The sequence below is a fragment of the Mchenga conophoros genome, linkage group LG4, assembly GCF_057382185.1.
Source record: "Mchenga conophoros isolate Kocher_MC1m ecotype Shallow Benthic linkage group LG4, M_conophoros_male_GT1.1, whole genome shotgun sequence".
In the NCBI taxonomy this organism is placed as follows: Eukaryota; Metazoa; Chordata; class Actinopteri; order Cichliformes; family Cichlidae; genus Mchenga; species Mchenga conophoros.
Window position 1 is genome coordinate 13,742,690 of NC_140529.1, and position 19,005 is coordinate 13,761,694.

Consider the following 19,005-nt stretch of genomic DNA (forward strand, 5'->3'; position numbering starts at 1 on the left):
TCTAAGCACCATCACATTTTTACCTAATGTGTTTGCAGAATTCTTCAAATGGAGAACCATAGTTGTACTTTTTAACCAATAAATCAACTCCACACATATGGCATTATAAAAAGATAACACAAATATAATACCACAACAAAAGGAAAAAAGAAGGCCAAAAACGTTAGTTCTTGCAACAATATTTGTATTTTTTTTATTTCACAGCAAAAACATGAACACATCAGTGAACTGCTGACTCATTTCCAGCAGATGTGTTGCCTGTATTAACCTGTGTTAATACATAACTGGATAACTCTCCCGGTTTACATATTACGTGACAATAAACCCAGCCAATCGTTGCATATCATTCATTATGGAAACTGATGAGGTGCTTAAGATGACTTTTTTCTGTTTATAATACTCACTGTATTTATTTATTTTTTTAAGTATGATGTGTGCTCAAGGACTAAAGTGTGTTTTAATACCAACCAGCAATGAAATGAACATGTTTAAAAATAAGAAACAACAGAATCAACACCCATCTAATATGTCTTTCAGTCGTCCCACACAAGTGAAAATGTCATGGATTATTCAGCCTCGGCTTGAACCAACATTTAGAATAAGAAATTTCTACCTTTTCTTTCAAAAAGTGGTTTCATATTAATACCGCATACAACTTTATTACACAGATGTTGTTGCTAGCAGTGCATCTTTAATCATTTACATCCATGTAAAAATATCCCTCACTGCAGTAAGCTACTGTGTTGTGTGGTGTTTACTTGTGAAGGTGGAAAAATAAATCTCTTACATCCTGGATTTGGACTCTACGCTCAGCCTGTATTTATTTGTTCCAGTAGAATTCATAAGACTTCTTCTCTGAGTAGGAAGCCTCCGTCGTTCCTGTGCCGCTTCTCACTTTTTCCTTCACCACTTTCACCACCAGACCACCAGCGAGGGCGATGCCGGCTGCAGCTTTGCCGATTTCGGCCACCGCGCTCAGGATGCGCGCTGTTGTCGACATGGTGCCCCACGGGTCTGATGCAACCCTGCTGGCTGCTGTTGCCACACTGGGCCCTGTTACCCCACACACAGCACCAGCGGCCACTTCCTGAGCTAAGGCGGCAGCACACTGAGGAGTCCCAGTGGCTCCTGACACTAAACTACCCTGAGCTACTCCTGCTGCTGCTGCAGTTTCAGCTCCACCGAGGGCAGCTGCTCCCTCCAGAGCTGCTCCTAAAGCAGCCCCACCTGCCATGGTGCATCCCACACCGGCCGCCACCCCGACTGCAGTGGCCCCTATGATACTAACCTGGCTGAGGGTATCTAAAGCACCTTCTGCAGGACTGGAAGCCTCAGCGCTAGCAATGGCTCCAACAGAACTACCCAGAACGCCACCTGTTGCTGCGCCTAGAGCCACTGCAGTTTTCCCCGAGGCTGCTGCCACTATGGCGCCCACGGCGTTCCCCACACCTGAGCCTCCCGCCACAGACATCCCAGCTAACTGAGCTGCAGCAAAACCAACCGAGTTCCCAACAAGAGATGCCCCAGCTGCGGCTGCCAAAGGGGCAGCCGCTCCAAAAACTGCCCCAACTGCCATGCCAGTGGCTCCAGCAGCCACCAGGACCTTAACTCTCTCCAGCACCATGGGAGAGAGCGCGGCTTCCCTCCTGAAACGAATTAGTGACGACCGAACAGATGGCCGCCGGCTGACAGCTCTGCCATGGCCCCAATGTCGGCCTCTGATCTGGTCTCTCAGCAGGCTGAAAGGACTGCTTCTGCTCTCCTTTGCCCATCTCTCCACCCTAAGATCATCTTCACTTCCTCTTTCTACCCCTTTCCTCTGGAGCTCTTGTAATCCTCTCTCGCTGCTTCCTGCTATGTCAGACTCTAAAACACATTTCCTTCTTTTTGCAAGTTTAGCTCCCTCTTCAGTTCTGCAGTTACTTCCTTCTTGGTCTTCACCATCTGCTTGCCCTCGCTCTCGCAAAATCCTATTCTGCTCCTCCCTGATTGCAGCCTCTGCCTCTAAAAACATAATGTTAGTATAAAACCCTCCGTTACTCTGCCTCACCATACTGTCTACCTTCACCAAGAGCTCTTTAACCTGTGCTGTGTTACTGGGGTCTTTGTTGTTGAGCACATGGTACCTACCCCCACACTTGTCTATCAGAGCCCTCAGCCCAGGAGGTGCAGTCATGTTCAGATATTCTTCTATCCCCATTCCCTCTAGGTCATCCCCCCTTGTAAAAAGAACCACTGTATGGTGAAATACAGCATCCTCCCCAAATATCTTGGCCAGCTCACAAACAGCCTGGTTCTCGTTGTCTGTGTATCGTCCTATTGGCACTACAAGGAGGAAAGCGTGGGGGCCAGGGGCAGAGAGAGACACGCATTTGGCAATCTCTGCGTGAATCTGCTCCACACTGAGGTGAGTGTCTCCAAAGCCTGGCATGTCAACAACCATGATTCGCCTCACTCTCCTCTGTGGGACGGCCCGGCCATCTTCTTCAGCGAGCTCAGTGTTTCCCATCTCGCAAATCTGAGTGACAGAGCTGGCGCTGACCTGTGACAGGAACTGCCTGCGGCCCAGGATGGTGTTCCCAGATGCACTCTTGCCAGATCCGGTCTTTCCAACAAGGACCAGTCTGAGGTCTTCGCTACACATGGTCTCAGAGTCGACTCCTTCCTTCTCACCCTCCATGTGTACTGGTTCCTTGTTCCCCTCCTCGTCTTCTAACAGAACATTAGGAGCAGAAAACGTTTGGCGTTAACGCTCAGACTACTGTAAATGTTTTTTTGAAATGTTCACTGCAAATGTAATGACCAATGGAAAAGCAGACAGCAACCAAGGCTTGTATTATCTCCACTTTGTGTCGTTGGGAAAGATAACAGCAATGTAATGAGCTTTGTCAAGTGAGAGCATCAGGAAGCTTCTTGCACATAAACAAAACAGCAATAGGCTAGCTACAGGCAAGAGGGACGCGAAGCTAGCAACATCCACTAGGTGGTTAAATTAAATGTCTAACTTTAACACCACCCAGTGACAACATACCCTGAAACTAAAAATCAAATGTCGAATGAAGAGCTCACGCTTTAATCTCGTTAATTAGACTGCCTGCTAATAATTCAGCCTTAGCACGTTAACAGCTTTAGCTTAGCTTTCGTTAGCAAGTCGCTAACTTTGACAGAAACATCAAAGAGTGATCTTACCACAGTACAAATGATGAAACATTTCGCAGAGAGACTAAAAGGCCGTTTCTTCTCTGCATGCCAGCTTCCCCTTCATCCTCTACATGCGGCCACAGACGGGCTGAAGTCAAACTGTTCTGCCCGCATATGAAATGCAAACACTGGACTTTGTGTCTTTGATGGTTTCCTGCCCTCTGTCGGTTCATCTGCTCGACAAAAACAAATGTAGCAGGTCTGTGGAGCACAGAGGGGGTTGCTTTCAGCCGCTCTCATGTTCACGCTTGATTTGGAAGATTACTTTCTTCTTCTTTTTTTTTTTTTTTTTTACCTCCATCCTGACACAATAGCAAGAGGTTTGTGTGTCTTCCCGGGCTCGAACCGGTAACCTTTTATTTGCTATTATACAAATTGAGTAAACGCCAAAGTGTAGAGTTGTCACATATAAAGCCCTGAATCTTTGTATAGAGTTTGTGTTACAGTTTTTCCTATTGATAAAGCCCAGCCCCGTTGCCATTCTTACTAAAGGCAATTAATTAACAGATAAAAAATTTAATGACAGGTAAATTACACAGTAAAAAAAAAGAAAAAGAAAAAAAAAAAAGAGACATTTTTTGTGAATTAACAAAACCTGTATATTAAGTACAGTGACAGTCTGTATAATGAACTACCGGAGCTTTTTCTGTAATTTTATTTTTATTATTTATTTTGTACTTTCACTGGTCCAGCCGTTTAAGGTCAAAGAGGGCTGTGCGTGGCCCACAATGTAAAATGAGATTGACATCCCTACAGTATGAAGCCACATGAAGTACAAATATATTATATATATAATTTTCTTCCTTATGTATCAGAGTCACTTTATTTCATTACACGTGTTAACAAAATGGCTTGTTCATTCTGCAGCAATGATATTTTTCTCTGAATATACATATAGTTTTCATAACAGTCATTATTACTATATGAAAATTACATCAGTCTCAATTGTGTAGCTCTGAATCCACAAAACGTGTCAATTTAAAAAGGGGAAAAATATGGGAAAAAAGGTTAAAGACGAGGGACTGCTAGATGAATGGTCACATGTTGTATTTCAGGTTGACAGGATAAAAATAATGTGAAGGCTCATTAAGGCAGAAAAAACTATATGGTCAATTAAAAAAAAATCTCAAATGAGTCCCTCAGATGGAAATAAAATAGCAGACATAAAAATGAACCCATGGTAATCTTTATCATTACGCCATCCTTCAGGCAAACGCAACATAATGATGTGTCCTTATTAATTCTGAGCAGCAGTGGGAATGTAAATCTGCCTATTCACAAACATCCTTTGAGAAATTCAACAGCTCTTAGAAATAATGAAAGATAATATTCAATCAGCGGTCGAGCCCAACCCAACCATAAACACGCCACATTTTCAAAAGGTCAAATTTGGCAATTGCACCTACTTGAAGCGTATGGGATTTTAGATACATTAAACCGAGACCAGACACAGTACAGCGGGGGCTTCGCAAAGTTTTGAAGAAAAAGGATTAGACTAAAATTAATTAATATCCCAAAGTTCAGTTACATAAGCTTCAAGTTATCAAAAATGAGTTTGCCTTAACTTCATCTCCAGAGAGTTATTTCTCTTGTTATTTTTTCCTTCCCCCCCAAATTCTAAAGAACTGCTGACTTACAGCAGCTCAGGCTTTTCTCAGATCTGGACGAACCCCCTCCTCCACTTTACATTTTTGTGTCACATTGAGGTTTTCTCTCTCTCTCTCTCTCTCTCGAGCACCTGGCTTTTGTACAAGTGACGGCAGCTTTTTGTTTTTCTTCACTGTCACCAGAGTCTACAAGTCAAGCCACCCCTTGTGGACTGCGAGTGTACGCGCCTTCTCATCTCCTCCTCCTCTTCCTCCCTCTCCTCTGCTCTTCGCGCTCGATGAGGTGTAGCGCTATAGCTCGTTGCGAGAGCGGGATATGCGAGGGCCTTTCCTGATCTCTTTCCTCTTCTCCTCCTTCCTCCTCCTCTTCTCCTCCTCCCTCAGGATCTTCTGGAAAGCCTCGGCTGTGTGAAGCACCTGCGGCAGATAAGAAAGGGTGCGGGGAGATCAAAGTCGCGATGTGAGAGAGGCTGTGTTTTCTTAGAGAATTTCTACGAAAAACAAAGCAAAGATCTGCATGTGTTTCTACTCCTGCTGGTTGCAAAGGTGTACCCAGAGAGTCTCCGGGGTATTAAGAAAGCTGTTACCAGGTATCAGGCTAGAATAATAATGGATGATGGCAAAGTGTAGAACAGCATGTACGCAGCGTACTCACATCATCTCTCTCTGTGCGGTACGGGTTTATAAAGTCTGGGGATTTCTCTGTTATTCCCAGTTCCTGTGACATCTGCAAGGTGAGCAGAATAGGAAAGATGGCAGAGGAAAGAAAAGAGGGGGAGATGATACATAATGCTTGCTTCAAAAAGAGCTAAGAAACGTCACATCACTTATGCTACAGCTAAGAAGCGCTCTGATGCAATTTAAACCACATTCCTTGTGAGTATTAGAGCTCATTCTTCATTATTTACCGCTCATGGAGGTGGATGAAATAGAGACGAGGGAGTCGGAAACCAAGCGTGGGGTTAAGCGAGGGTCGAACGCACACTTTTAGGACGCAAAACTGCTGCTGCTGCTTCGAGCCTCAGAATTAATCCACTTCATAATCCTCTTGGCACATTGCTAAGGTCACAGATTAATCCTGCAGGAGTTTAGTTCATTAACCCGCACATTAAACAAGGAAACACCAGTTAGACGCCTTTGGTCTTTAAAGTTTAAAAGGCCAAATTTCAATTTCTACAGAAATATCTGACACGCTGGCTGACACTGATGACTGATAACGCCACACTTACATGACATGAGATTGCATCACTCTTCAAACCCACCAGGTTTCCAGAGAACTGTCACCCTTTTTTTTAAAGTCATTTTTTCCTGTTTGGTATAGCTAATGATGCACAGATGGCACTTCTGCTGAAAAGATAACCTCTTGTGGTTTATGAGAATGTGCCTTCTGTTTAACGTGTGGCTAAAACTGATCTAGAAGCCACTGAGCAGCCACTTTGAAATGCAGGTGGGCAGTTTGGGCAGTTATTGGGAAGCATTATCTAAATTCATTTAAATTTCAATAGCGAGTGGGAGATAAGAACTGTATTTATAGAACAAAACAAATCTGGGGGAAAAAAAACCCTCGATATTTGAGTATTGTTTTCCAAAATAAAAGGTTCTTTCCACCCTTCCATCCCTTGCCATTTACCCAGGCCCACCTCCCTCTCACCGGCCACTTCCTCCAGCTCTTCTGGGGTGACACCGAGGCGTTTCCAAGCAACTGGCTCCTTTTTAATGTGGAGGAGTAGTACCTCTATTCTGAGCCCCTCCTGAATGACCGCTCTCCTTATCCAGTCTGTAAGGGAGAGCCCTGACACCTTTTGAGAGAAAGTTCATTTCCACCCCTTCTATCTGCAGTCTCATTCTTTCAGTCGCCACACGGAGCTTGCGGGCACAGGTGAGCGCAGGAACGTAGGTGCTCCGATAAATCGACAGCTTCGCTTTTACGCTCATCTCTCATTTCACCACAGTGAAGCAGACTCAGAGTCTACATCACTGGTGATGCCAAACCGATCTGTCCGTCAAGCTCGCCTTTTGCTCCCACTCGTGAGCAAGACCCTGAGATATTGAACTCCTTCTTTTAGCCAGTGCAGCTTTTTCGCTTCTGGAGATATTAATCTACTACCATCGCACCATTATTGTTGCTTTTGCAAGAATCTATAGATTTCAGAATTCGCTGAGCCTTAAACACGCTGCCAGGGATAAGGCTGGATATTAGGAGCCGAAGAATCCCTGTAAACCTCAACTATTCTTTTGCTCTGTGCCAGACACATTTACATCACTGTGCTACGGTTTGTAACGCACTGTTTTCTCGCTGTGTTTTGAATATTTCCATTATATCCTCCTGCAGAGAGATGTTTTCTTTTCTAATCCAAGGCGTGAGCTGAAGCGGCGGTATGCAATCACTGCAAGATCAATCACGCTGAATCTCATGAAACTTAGTGGAGCACTGGCAAAGGAAGAATTAGGTAGTTAGATTTTGATCTGAATCATTTTCTTTCAGCTTTTGCAACAACTCTCAGTCTTCAGCGAGACGTCGACAAATCTCTTCTAAATCCACACGATCGAAATGAGAAAAAGTGAAACCAGAAACATTTTTTTTGACACCCTTAATAAAAAGGCTGCGGCAGGTCTTACAAGTGTGAGGACGTGCTGGTGGGCTCCTCCTGTGAAAACCCCCGTCTGGTTACAGAAGTTCAGCCCCCAGCGCAGCAGGCCGCTCCAGTCGGTGTTCCGGTCGTAGTAGTGGTGGACGATACGGGGGAAACGCAACGCCACGTCGCCAAAGAACGCCGTATTCTCCACTACGTGGGAATAAGCTGCAGGACAGAAACAGAATATGAATATGCACATGTATATAGCGCACGGTGAAAATGATGCTTAACAGAACAAAGGGAGGAAAACAGCTCAAGGTTTTACTGGGGGAGCACACTCAGACCGCACTGAAGGGGATAAAGATGGGATGATGAACACCAGGCAGAAGTGGGGGTTTTTTGAGATGGGTAACAGAGCGTAAGACAACCCAGGCAGAGGTGTTGGAGACAGAATCAGTGTGTGAAAAACACTCGAGAGCAAGAGAGAAGGCAACAGCTGAGATTTAAAAGCGAATCAGACCTTCTTTGAGCTTATCGTCCATGGGGAAGGGGTCATCGGGCTGCATGTTGGCCGCAACCAAGACCTGTCGGGAGTCCTCCAACACCTTAAGAGAGAAAGAGAGCTCAATCTCCAGGGTTATGTACTCCCATCTACGTGCTACGATTGTTATTCTTATGACATTTTACACACCACCTCCCACAGACGTTACAGTCAACGCGTGATCTGTGTGGACACTGCACAGAATAGATACGCTGGCTCACACACACGCAGACGTATAGAAGTGCTGACGATGTTTTGCAGCCCCCGAAGGTCGACTCTGCTCGTTCTCCTTGAGAGCGATGCAGATACACGCATAGCTGCCCGCTGGGAAATGGAGGCCTACAGTAAAATCACAGCTCCCAGTCTGGTGCAAGTGAATGGCACCTGTAAGCAGCATGAATTCAGATTCAAATGAAAAGCGAGCTCACGCGCTGCTGAATGCGGTGGATTTTAGAGCTTTTGATTCTCTATTGAGCTACAAACGTTCTTATCCTTCAATTTGCTGGAAACACCAGGCAGGTCGAGCTTCAGAGCGCCTGCTCTCTGATGCTAGTGGCCTTGTCTGTGCTTGACTTGCTGCTTCCCAGGCACTATATGATGTCTTACACACACACATACACACTGTACCTTGAAGAGCCCTTTGAGCATGATGTCTATGATCTTGTACTGCTGGTTGATGTCGTTCAGCTCTACTAGATTCTTGAGTGCATTCAGCTGATCTTTCCTCTTGGTCTCAAACAGCCGCTTGTCTGACAGGAGGAGGTCAGGAGGACAAACGCTCTCTACATCAAGAGAGACACACCCGTGAAGATGCTTAAGTTCAACACTTAGTGACTTGCACACACACACACAGACATCAGCGGACAGCATTTGGCGGCAGCTCTGCACGCCGTCAGCAGAAGGATACAGATCTCCAGGTTGGAGTCGTGTCTCGGTCGGTGCGTGTCGGAGTCTGCCGAGCTGAGTGCGGCAGCGGCGAGCGCCAGGACCACTGCACCCACACTCCGCATGGTCAGCAGGGGGTGGCAGAGAGGCACTCTTCTGAAAACAGGGATGATGAGCCATCAGACATTGTTCCACAGCAGAATATTGTCACACAGTCGCCTGATTAGATCCTTTCAGCTTGCCTGACTCGCTACGCTTTCACATGGAGCCAGCAAACACAGCTTTCTTCTCCATTCATTCATTTTTCTCCTTCCAGAGCTACTAGATGGGCTCGTGCTCTCTCGTGTGATACTTGTGGAATATGTGAAATACGGAGACATGTTGGGGATAAGTGGTCAATATAGAACACCAGAGGGTAGCCGGCATTTGAAGAGGGCCTCCGTATATTCCTTTTAAGACACGTCTGATGTCTGGCACTTGCATAATCCCCAGAGGAACTTTTACAGTCTCTGTAGCAGGTGCCCGGTCTGCTCTTGCCCGTCCTCTGCCCTCTCTATTCAAAAGCGGCGGTCTTCTATATCATTCTGATCCTGTCGCAACTGTCCCCGTCCTCCAAGGCTTTTTTCTTTTTTTGGTACGTTTCAAAGGGAGGCATGAAAGTGAGAAGATAAATACAACAGCTAAATATAGGACCTCATCAAAGGAGGATTCGATGCGAGCCAAAAAATAAAGTTTTTTTTTTTTTAAAGAAAACATTAGCAGAAAACAGAAGTAACTGGAGGCAGGGAGAGGACATGTAGATGAAAAGCTACAAGATATAATTCATCTAATCCATGCATAATTTAGCAGGGGCTCCATCAATGATACTATCAGAGGGATTCAGTGGGGTACAGATAGGATGGAGGGAGAGTAATATTAGGAGAAGCAGCGGGGGGGGAAGAGGAGGAGAGGAGGGAGGGGCGTTGGAGCGTTTGGAAGAAGGGGGTGGGGTAGAGGAGTTGGAGACCCTGAGGGAAACAACAGCTTTCCTGGTGAATATTTCATCTACCTTTTGCTAAGGCACAGCGGTGAAACCCAAAGACACACAGATGGGAGAACTAGTGCAAGATAGAGGAGGCGGCTGTGGAATGACAGATAATGAGCACGGGATACTCGATTTCTGCGCTGACTGGATTAATCTTTACAAACCCGGGGTGCCTGTTCTCAAATCTCAAGGAACGGGAAAGGGAGCAAATGTTTCAGGGCGTGAATATTAATTTAGACTAAAGTGAGCACCCTTAAGAGAACTTGCTCCAATCAGAACAGGGAAAGAAAGAAACCCCATCTGCTTCTCAACGTTGCCTGTACATCTACGGCACGCTGATAACGCAGACAAACAATGAGCATTTCATACTGACTCATTCTTCTGTTTAACGGCAGCGTCGGTGTATTATTTCCGGAAAAATGAAAGCAGATTTTTTTCCCCTATTTCATTTTGGCTTTCCCTGCCAGTCTCTGGGGTCATTTATTTTAAAAATAAAACTCAAAAACAACTTTGTTCATACGGAGTCAGCAGAAACCGGCGTTCCTGCAGACAGCTGAGTGAAGACAATGTTCGATTAAGGCCAATTTGTGCATTCTGAGAACATCTTTTGGGTAGCTTCCCAGCTTTCTGAGAAATGCTGCACTAAATATCCTTAAGTGCTGGTCGAAAGCCTCAATATTTCTCGATAACAGCCAGAGACGGGTGGGGGTTCTCTTTCTGGTAGTAGCAGCAGCTTGTCGGGTTATTTGATGTTCCTGTGTGCCTCCTAGCAGGCAGCCATGTAGCTCTGACAGATATTTATGAGGGAAAAGGTCATCACCGTCAATACGCATAACCAGGAGCTGCTGATGTTTCCGCACAGAGGGGCAAAGTGCTGAGGCCATAAGAAGTGATGTAGGAAGGGCATTAAGGCAGGATCAATCATTTCTAATGTGGCACGGGCAGTGCAGAAGTGCATCCATTAACTGTAAACAGGCAACCCTGATTACACAGGATGGGCACGTCACTAATTCCAGGGCACTTGGCTCGGTCCTGAGTGGAACTGAAAGGAGTGTGAAGCACAAAACTATGCAAAAATCATCATCTGCTGACATTAATGTTAACTTTAAGCTCCCCTTAAAAATGATGCTGCTCTGTGAGAGAGAACTTACACAACAGTCATTGCCTGCATCCCTGCACCCCCAGCCTGTCTTACTACAGGAGTAAAACCAGCTGAGGGAGGGAGTTCACCTGGCCATCGCCATCATGTGCTGCTCAAAAGGGATCGTCAGATCCCTGCAGGGGTTCTCATCGGTCTTTAACCAACCCTTTTCTTTTTTTGGTGCACATATAAACAAAACTGATCTCAAAGCAGTGCATGCACTAGAACACTGTTAGGACAACCCAGCTGATCTGCAAAACGCTTTCTTTCATATTCTCCCCTGCTGAGTCCTGGAATGAAGAAACTTCAGGGGAGATGTTCAGCATCCAAGGTGGGAGGCTCGGTTCCGAAGCCGTCTGTCCCTCCGGCACTCGAGCTGGTGAGATGTGTCGGGGAGGTCTGGAGGCAGAGGCAGAGTGGTTCTTGCTGAAGTCGTGTGAGCCCACGTAAATCTCTTGGCTTGGAGCTGCTAGCAACAACCTCTTTGGGGCAAAGAGGCTGAAGTTTGATTTCCTGTGTGGGAGATCCAGGTTCCAGCTTTGTCAGTAAAGTAGGTTACATTATCTAATCACACGTGAAGAAGAACCGCTCTGACTGTATTGTTGAAAACATGTATCCAATTTTCACCAGTGTGATGAAAGATGATAATCTTCAATCAAGGAGGAGAAAGAAGTCCGACCCGCAAACAAGCCTGCTCTGCAGCATTCATTTCAAGAGCCACAGCTGACCCTTGAGGTGAACAGCGCTCCAGAGAGGATGGGAAAAAAGCAAGATGCCTTTCAGACAGCTGGATGTGCAGCAGGAGTGGAGCCCGGTTCCCCTCAGGCTGCCAGCCTGCTGTGGGAGGCTTGAGGTTCAAGGACTGACACATCATCTCTCTCTCTCTCTCTCTGCTTCCATCCTAGAGGCTCTCCTTCTGTCATCATTCATACAGAGGGACGGACATGCGTAATGGTGATGGTGGATAAAGACTGTCACATGCACCATCAGCTACAGATTGTTTAATTGATTGCATGTCCCCTACCTGACCTGGCTTCCCACAGCTGCACGGCTGTCTGTACCCAACTACTGAGCAACTATTTATATTCTAAACGGAGAATTACACGCTTTTTGTATCTTGGATGCACGGCTACATACAGTGGTATTATACACCAACATCTCAATGATATACAACTATTTATAGAAGACTTCCCAACTAGGGGCTCACTTTTGTAAATTAAGTATTTAAAGTCGACAAATCGATGCCTCCTGTCATCGCAGCTGTACGCTCCGGCGGATCCGCCAGCCAGCCAGCGGCCAGCACAGCAGATCCCCCGGCAGATAGAGCTCTGCTGGACACTACAGCCACCAAACTCGAGGTCCACTCACCGTATTGTAGCGAGAAACGACAGCGCCACAAGGCAGCGATTAGCGAGCGGCGTTTGCTCCAAAGTAAAGAGTGCAGTTGAACCTTCTTTATCTCCGCTCCGAGCGTGAACAAAGACAGAAAAAGAGCTCGGCTCGCCGATGAGGTAGACGGGACAGTGAGTTTGCTCTCCTCTGGATCCTCAGGTGACAACAACGGAGGTGGAGGCGTTCATTTACATGCGGCTCTCGCTGCTCCACTCTGCCAGTGCCACGATCGCACCGGCTGGCTCGTCTTGGACGAATGACAGCGAGCGGGCGCTAAACACGGAGGAGGAGGAGTGCGGTTTCCACACGGAGGAGTTAGAGGGCGACACCGCCAGAGCGTGGGGATAAGGGGCTGCGTTCGGTTTATGCTCAGTTTCCCCGGGGATTATGATGCTGTCCAGCCACGCTATAAACTCCCGAGGTATTTTATAAAGATGGCAGCAGGGCGGAGTAAGCGAGCATGTTAGGTAGTTTATTTGCACCTAGGGTTGGCTATGCTAATGAAAACTTGCCTTTCTGGAAGCTGGCTGTGACAGCAATTTAAAAGTCAACTGGACGTCAAAAGGGACTGTGCGATCATATAAGAACCCCACCATTGCCACTTAATGAGCTGCCAGTGAGAAGTAAAGAAACACACTGGAGCTACCCGATGGTACAATGAACGATTGATTTTCTTGCAGTAGCCTAAAGCCTGAGAGCCCATCAGTGGCCATACAGTTCAAAAATAGACCACAGGAGACGTTTTACCCTGCAATTATATCCCACATGGCTCTCAAGCACTTCGCCGACAGCTGCTCTCTGGCAGCTTGTCCACCTCACAACCACTGCCACACACACCAGTGGTCTACAGGGAGTCGTACTCCCATCACCTGACACTTTGAGAAGGTGTGGATGGGGTAGAGAAATTCACATTAATGTGGTTAAATCCTGGCAGAAGAAACTCTAGGTGGGAAAGCGAGAGAGTTAATTCCCCGAACAGAGCTGCTCACCTGCAGCTTAGACAGTGTTTTTTTTATTAGCAGTGTCCTGGTCTAAAAAGATTCACTCTCTGCCTGTAATAAGCTGTTTTAACATTTCTCCTTTAACGCCTTCTAATTGGCTGCCCCCGGCAAACAGACGGTCTAGATAAATGCTAAATGGACTTGTTCTTATATAATGCTTTGCGACTCTACTCTAGCACTCAAAGGGCTTGATACAACATGCTTCATTCAGCCATTCACCCCCTTTCATACATGTACTTTTGTCTACGCCCGGTGCTTTCTACCTAACATTCACACATTCATATCCGATGAACGCATCAGAGAGCGACATGGGGTTCAATATGTTGCCCAAGGACACTTAGGAATGCAGACTAGAGACTAGAGCACCCTCTGATAGAACCATCAACCTTTCCATTATTAGATGACCAGCTCTACCAGGCTTCTGTGTTCACAGTCAGAGCTCTGTGCCTGAGATGACCATATTAGGCATATCCTGAGTACTTTTTTAACCGTGAGCACCTGGTTCAAAGGGGTTAATGTATATATGCTTAATATATTTTAAACTTTGGGCATGCTTTATAACAACAATAACTACTATTGTAACATTGCATATATGATAGAAATATGTTAACGTACAAAAATCTTTTTCTTAAGAGGAAAGGTTGATTAGCTTGTCAGTGCTACCACATCAGACAAAAAAGCAGCAACGTTGACCTGTAACAAAAACAAGTGATTTATTGATGCACTTATAATTCAAGATGTTTGTTTTCTTTAACACTGCTGCAAATATGAACTAGCTTCTATGAACAAATGCATGCAGTCAGTCAGATTGCTAGAACGCTGTGAAACTACAGGTTGTATTGTTTTAGGAGCACAACAGAAACAGTCAAACAAACGGATGCAACAAATGAGCAAGGTGAAGAACTTTCAAAATCGATGTCCTGTCTAAAGCACAAAGTCAGACAGGCAGAGGGGCACGTCTCCAACATGTCTGAAGATAAGCGTCAAGGAGCAATGAGCAAAGTGAGAGGGGGCAGTGGGCGTGAAGATGAAAGATAGAACATTTAAATTAAGAAACAAATTGAAACTGCTACCAGCTTTACTGAGCCTGAATGCACTGTGTTTTTAATGAACTACTATTTCCACGTATATGTTGTGTATTTGTTTATTATTAATATTAGCAGAAAAATGTAAGTAGAGTAGAGGGAGTCAGCCAGCATGACAGATGACATGCTGACTATGAATGTACAGTAGAGCGTGTGTTGTTCAACACAGGCATCTATTAAACTGCCAGTGAAAAATCAATGAAGATGCTGATGTTAAAGTACGAGTTTCCTAATGTGCTTTACTGTGTGGGTTACTGCGTTCTGCAGCACTTCCTGCTTACAGAGGCATGTTCAGAGGCTGTTTGTGTTAGCAAAGTTCAACGGTGTGCATGTGTTTCACTTCACGTGAAGGATACAGGACATCGTGGGACTGACTGTGTCTGCAGCTCTCATCGGGCTCTCCGAGTTCCTCTATCATGTTCTTCACTTTCTGCTTGTGTTCCTCTCTGGGTAGAAGGTCTCTGCTCTGGATCTGAATGAACAAAAGAGGAAAAACAAAAAGCTTCCTAGGGTTAGAAGGACCTAACACAAGAACCTTAAGATCTTGAGTTTTGAAATCCATGAATCCATCCATTAATTTCTATCATTTAACACTGAGTCATTCCCAAGCCAGCTGAGACCCAGGATTCTTTCCAGCGAGTCCCAGGCCTCCTCCTGGTAGGACATGTTTCGCAATATCTTGCCTCAGAGGTGCTCAGGAGCCATCCTAGTCAGATATCCAACCCACATCAACTAGCTCCTTTTGATGCGGAAGAGCAGGAGTTCTACTCCGAGTCCCACTTGAATTACCAAGCTCCTCACCCTATTTTTAAGGGACAGCTCAGCCAACCTTCAAGGGAAAATCATTGGTTATGGATAGATATTCTGTCCATAAAAACTATGAATGGAGAAGTCCAGGACCAAATGGAAATGAGTCCCACTTATTGCCAGAAATATGAACCAAGCTATCTCTGCAGGTGTACAGGGACCGAATGCCCTGTAACAACAGGCCAAACACCCCATGCTCCCAAAGCACTCCCCACAGGATACCCCAAGGGATGCACAGAAAACCCGAAAACTTCTGAAAACAACATAATATAGATTTTACAGGCATTCCATTATAATTATTTCCTTTTTAAAATTATTATTAGTGGATTCCACTAAAATTGCTTTGGATGAAAGTTTTTAGAATTTTTGCCTCACAGGGATTACTTGCACATAAACAGGAACTCATTATTTGAAACTTTGCCCATGTTACACCTCCAGCATTGTAAAAATATATAAATATGTATGACAGATGATAATGAAAAGCATATTAAGTTTGAAAATCTGTATTTCAGCTGTCATAAGCATATGCACAAGCAGAAAATGTGCATAAAGCAGCAAACAGGACTTCAGTGAAGATGCAGATGTGTACTGTAGGCAACAGGGAACAGTGAAAGTTTGCCACAAACAGCAACAAGAACAGAAATCTGGGAGAAAAATATTCACAATCAACAGAAAACTTTCCAAACATTCAAAGTTTGCAGAGTTTTCCCTGCAGTTATGAGCAACCCCAACACAGAAACAGACTCACGCAGCAAGATTTACTATTCGTCGTTGTTCATGCGGATACAGCCAGAACCTGGCCTGAGCTATAACTGATCAGCTCTCTGCTGAAGCCAAGGTTCAGAGACTTCTCTAAAGATCATTTCAAAGTATGTAAGGGAACCCCGACACGTATGTGAGTGGGGTTTTTTAAAGTCAAAGTCAAATCAGTTTTATTTGGCAGCAGCTGCTGCCAGTGATGTGTTCAGGATGAGATGGAAGGCAGCTTAAAACAAGGGCTGAAAACTGATAAAAGCAACAGGTGAGGCAGAGGTGGAGCTAATAGGATCAATACAATTGGGAGCATTAAAAAAGGAAAGGAGGAAACAAATAAATTCACTGGGGAATGGAAAAAGCTAACAAGTAAATACTATGCCTGTATGTATTCTTGCTCACTCCTAACACTCTTCAAACATGTCCACAACCAAGGTAAAGTTCAGATTTCTTAATGACCACTTTAAATTAAACTTGGAACCCAACTTGGGATGGAAATGAACCGATTCCCACCCAACCCAAGGGTTTTTGTAATTTTGTGCTAACAACTACTTAATGTATTCTATCAGGCGATTGTTTCCATTAACTGTTTTTACAAAAAGGAAAACAACCTCAAAGAGTTTGGTGCACTATGAAGCACAACCTGAATGATGCAGCACCTTTGCAAGAACTAAAGCATTTGTGTGCTTCAAAGACTTGCACTGAAACATTTAAGACCTATGCAAACCGAAAATAGGACAACTTTATTCTGTGCATAAGTTTTGAGAAACTCCTCATTTCTCTTTTATTTTGGTACAAAAATGGGAAATGGATGCAGTGATTCATTGAAACATTTATGTAAATACAGTATATAAGGTAAAAACAGAGTCTGTACGAGTCTAATGAGCTTGAAAGTCAATATTTGGTACGACCTTCATTCTTTAACACAGTCTGATCTCTCTTAGGCAGCTTTCTTGTCATTTCTTTAAGTAGTCTTCATTAATAGGCTTCTTGAAGGATATTCAAAGCTCTTCTTTGGATGTTTCTGCCTTTTTGTTTTGTTCTCTGCTTAATAATGCTGAGGTCCAGACTCTGGGGAGGCCAATCCATGACTGATAGAGTTCCACTGTGTGTTCTTCTATCCAGGTTTGCTTTTATTGCATTAGCAGTGTGTTTGTGATCTTTGTTATGATGCAAAATTAAGCCCTTGGCAGTCAGATGGCATTGCAAGGTGGATCAAAATTTAATGGTGTTTTTTCTGCGTTTATAATTCCATCAATTTTGACAAGATCTCCAACACCACTGGCCAAAATACTACCCCAAACCATGACAGAGCCTCCACTGTACTTAACAGGTGGTTGTAGACACTCACTTTATAGGATTGATGCTCAGTCCAATTTCTTCAGCCTTTTCTTTCTGTTTCTCTTCATTAAGAATGGCTGACAGCCACCCTTCCACTGAGACTATGTCTGATAAGGCTTCAGTGAACTGCAGATGAATCAACTGAAGGTACAGATGCATCTCTGCAGTCCTGTGCCAGGGTCTTTGCTGGATTTTATTCCTCTTGTTTCTTAAAAACACGACTTTCAGACACTGCTCATCTGCTGTAAATTGTTTTTTAAATCTGAAACTTGTTCTTTTGTCCTCCACTTTCACAACTTTTTCAAGGACTTACTGCAAACATTGTGGAGATAAGTTTTCAGCTAATGCCTCTTCGGGAATCATCATGAAAAAAATACTATTTTATTCCTGTCAAACTGTCTTATCTTTGGCATTTTTCATAGATTCAACTAAACAAGTGGAACAAGTTATCTGTTTTTGCAACAGGCTGCTACTAACAAATGGCCTAAAGATACAATTTAAATAGATTCTTTGCAAAGTTGTCTTTTATGTGCAGACACAACACTGGTTCATCCCTTGAGTTTGGTGCTTGAATGATTCATAGATCAGAGTGTTAGGATATAAAAAACCCAATTAAAACAGTTCTCTGAAAATGGTCAAGTACAAGGACTGGACTGAAAGTGAGTGAAAAAGTAACCAATGTCCAAAGAAAAACTCGAAAGACCTTCAGAAAGCCTGGAGACTATTGCTCTAGAGCACTTTGAAACATTAGAGAAAGCGAAATACAAAGAAATCAGGTGGCTCAAGATTTCGGTGCACTCCTTTATTTTGAAGACCTATTCATTAGAAATCTGTATTTAGGACTACTTGGGAACCAGGTAGACTGAAAAATGTTGACTGGAAACAACAAACCAGGGAATGGAAGCTTGCAAACAGAAAAGGTGATATCTGCTGACTGTATGTGCATGCAGGCACACCGGTGCTCGTTATGTCAGCTTTCATGGGGAGGAAACAAGAAGCAAAACCAGTGATCTGAGAATAGATCATTTATAAATATGCACTTCCTTGTGAACTGAAACTTCACTTTAGTCCAAAAGCTAGATGAACAAAACCTCTGAAAACTGTGAAGCTCATCTGTGAAAATGTATGTGAGAGAAGAGCAGCAGAGATGCCAGGGGACAAAAATCACACTGTTTGTGAGACCGTTAAGAGAAATGCGTCACATTGAACCCTGCCTACCCTAACCTGTGTCACTGACTTAAAAAAACACACATATAGATATACAGACACACTCACACACAACCACACACTCATACACACCTACACAAGCCACAGACGCATGTATTCACACACTTCACGATTGCCTGGAACACAGTGCACTGGGAGCTGCAGTGTATGCCATCATTCTGTCACTCCTCCGACTCTGAGCCACTTTCAGAACACCAAAAGCATTTCTGGTCCTGCACACGATGCCATATTAGAGCTATGCAATCTGATGTGGCCCCTAATCTTGAGGCGAACCCAACTGAGATTTATGCATTTGCAGCAAAGCTAACTAGGGTAACAGGAATATTCACCTCACGCGGACCGCACCCCCCCTCCCCCCCACCCGTGCAGAGAATACACCATCTTGAGACCAGTTCAGACATAATAAGAGTGATTTGGCAAATGA

The 19,005-nt window shown here is 44.5% G+C and overlaps 3 protein-coding genes across 12 annotated transcripts in view; all 3 read right to left on the bottom strand.

Moving 5' to 3' along the window:
• Positions 1-167: 167 nt before the first annotated feature.
• Positions 168-3,612, bottom strand: LOC146575680 (uncharacterized). Of its 2 annotated transcripts, none has more exons than XM_085270494.1 (2): positions 3,190-3,612; positions 168-2,709 (listed from the first exon to the last, which is right to left on the bottom strand). In XM_085270494.1, exons 1-2 carry the CDS (start codon positions 3,209-3,211, stop codon positions 821-823), a joined length of 1,911 nt encoding a protein of 636 aa, XP_085126620.1. In that variant the 5' UTR covers positions 3,212-3,612; the 3' UTR covers positions 168-820. The 2 variants fall into 2 exon arrangements, with proteins under 2 accessions (XP_085126620.1, XP_085126619.1); XM_085270493.1 differs by having other exon boundaries at positions 168-2,712; positions 3,190-3,597.
• Positions 3,613-4,233: 621 nt separating this feature from the next.
• ccdc134 (coiled-coil domain containing 134) lies at positions 4,234-14,119 on the bottom strand. 3 transcript variants are annotated; one of them, XM_085270499.1, is made up of 7 exons: positions 13,984-14,119; positions 8,833-8,966; positions 8,553-8,674; positions 7,905-7,989; positions 7,428-7,609; positions 5,464-5,535; positions 4,234-5,225 (listed from the first exon to the last, which is right to left on the bottom strand). In XM_085270499.1, exons 2-7 carry the CDS (start codon positions 8,933-8,935, stop codon positions 5,100-5,102), a joined length of 690 nt encoding a protein of 229 aa, XP_085126625.1. In that variant the 5' UTR covers positions 8,936-8,966; positions 13,984-14,119; the 3' UTR covers positions 4,234-5,099. The 3 variants fall into 3 exon arrangements, with proteins under 3 accessions (XP_085126625.1, XP_085126624.1, XP_085126621.1); XM_085270498.1 differs by lacking the exon at positions 13,984-14,119 and adding an exon at positions 12,344-12,693 and having other exon boundaries at positions 8,833-8,963; XM_085270495.1 differs by lacking the exon at positions 13,984-14,119 and adding an exon at positions 12,344-12,692.
• A 77-nt stretch (positions 14,120-14,196) lies between these two features.
• The window catches only part of mei1 (meiotic double-stranded break formation protein 1), a 65,010-nt gene continuing 60,201 nt past the window's right edge, over positions 14,197-19,005 (bottom strand). For all 7 annotated transcript variants that reach the window (XM_085270491.1, XM_085270489.1, XM_085270487.1 and 4 more), the window contains 2 exons: positions 14,810-14,925; positions 14,197-14,338 (listed from right to left, as the gene is read on the bottom strand). In XM_085270491.1, the coding sequence (XP_085126617.1) occupies positions 14,293-14,338; positions 14,810-14,925 (162 nt within the window). In that variant the 3' untranslated portion in view covers positions 14,197-14,292. The remainder of the gene's footprint in view (positions 14,339-14,809; positions 14,926-19,005) is intronic.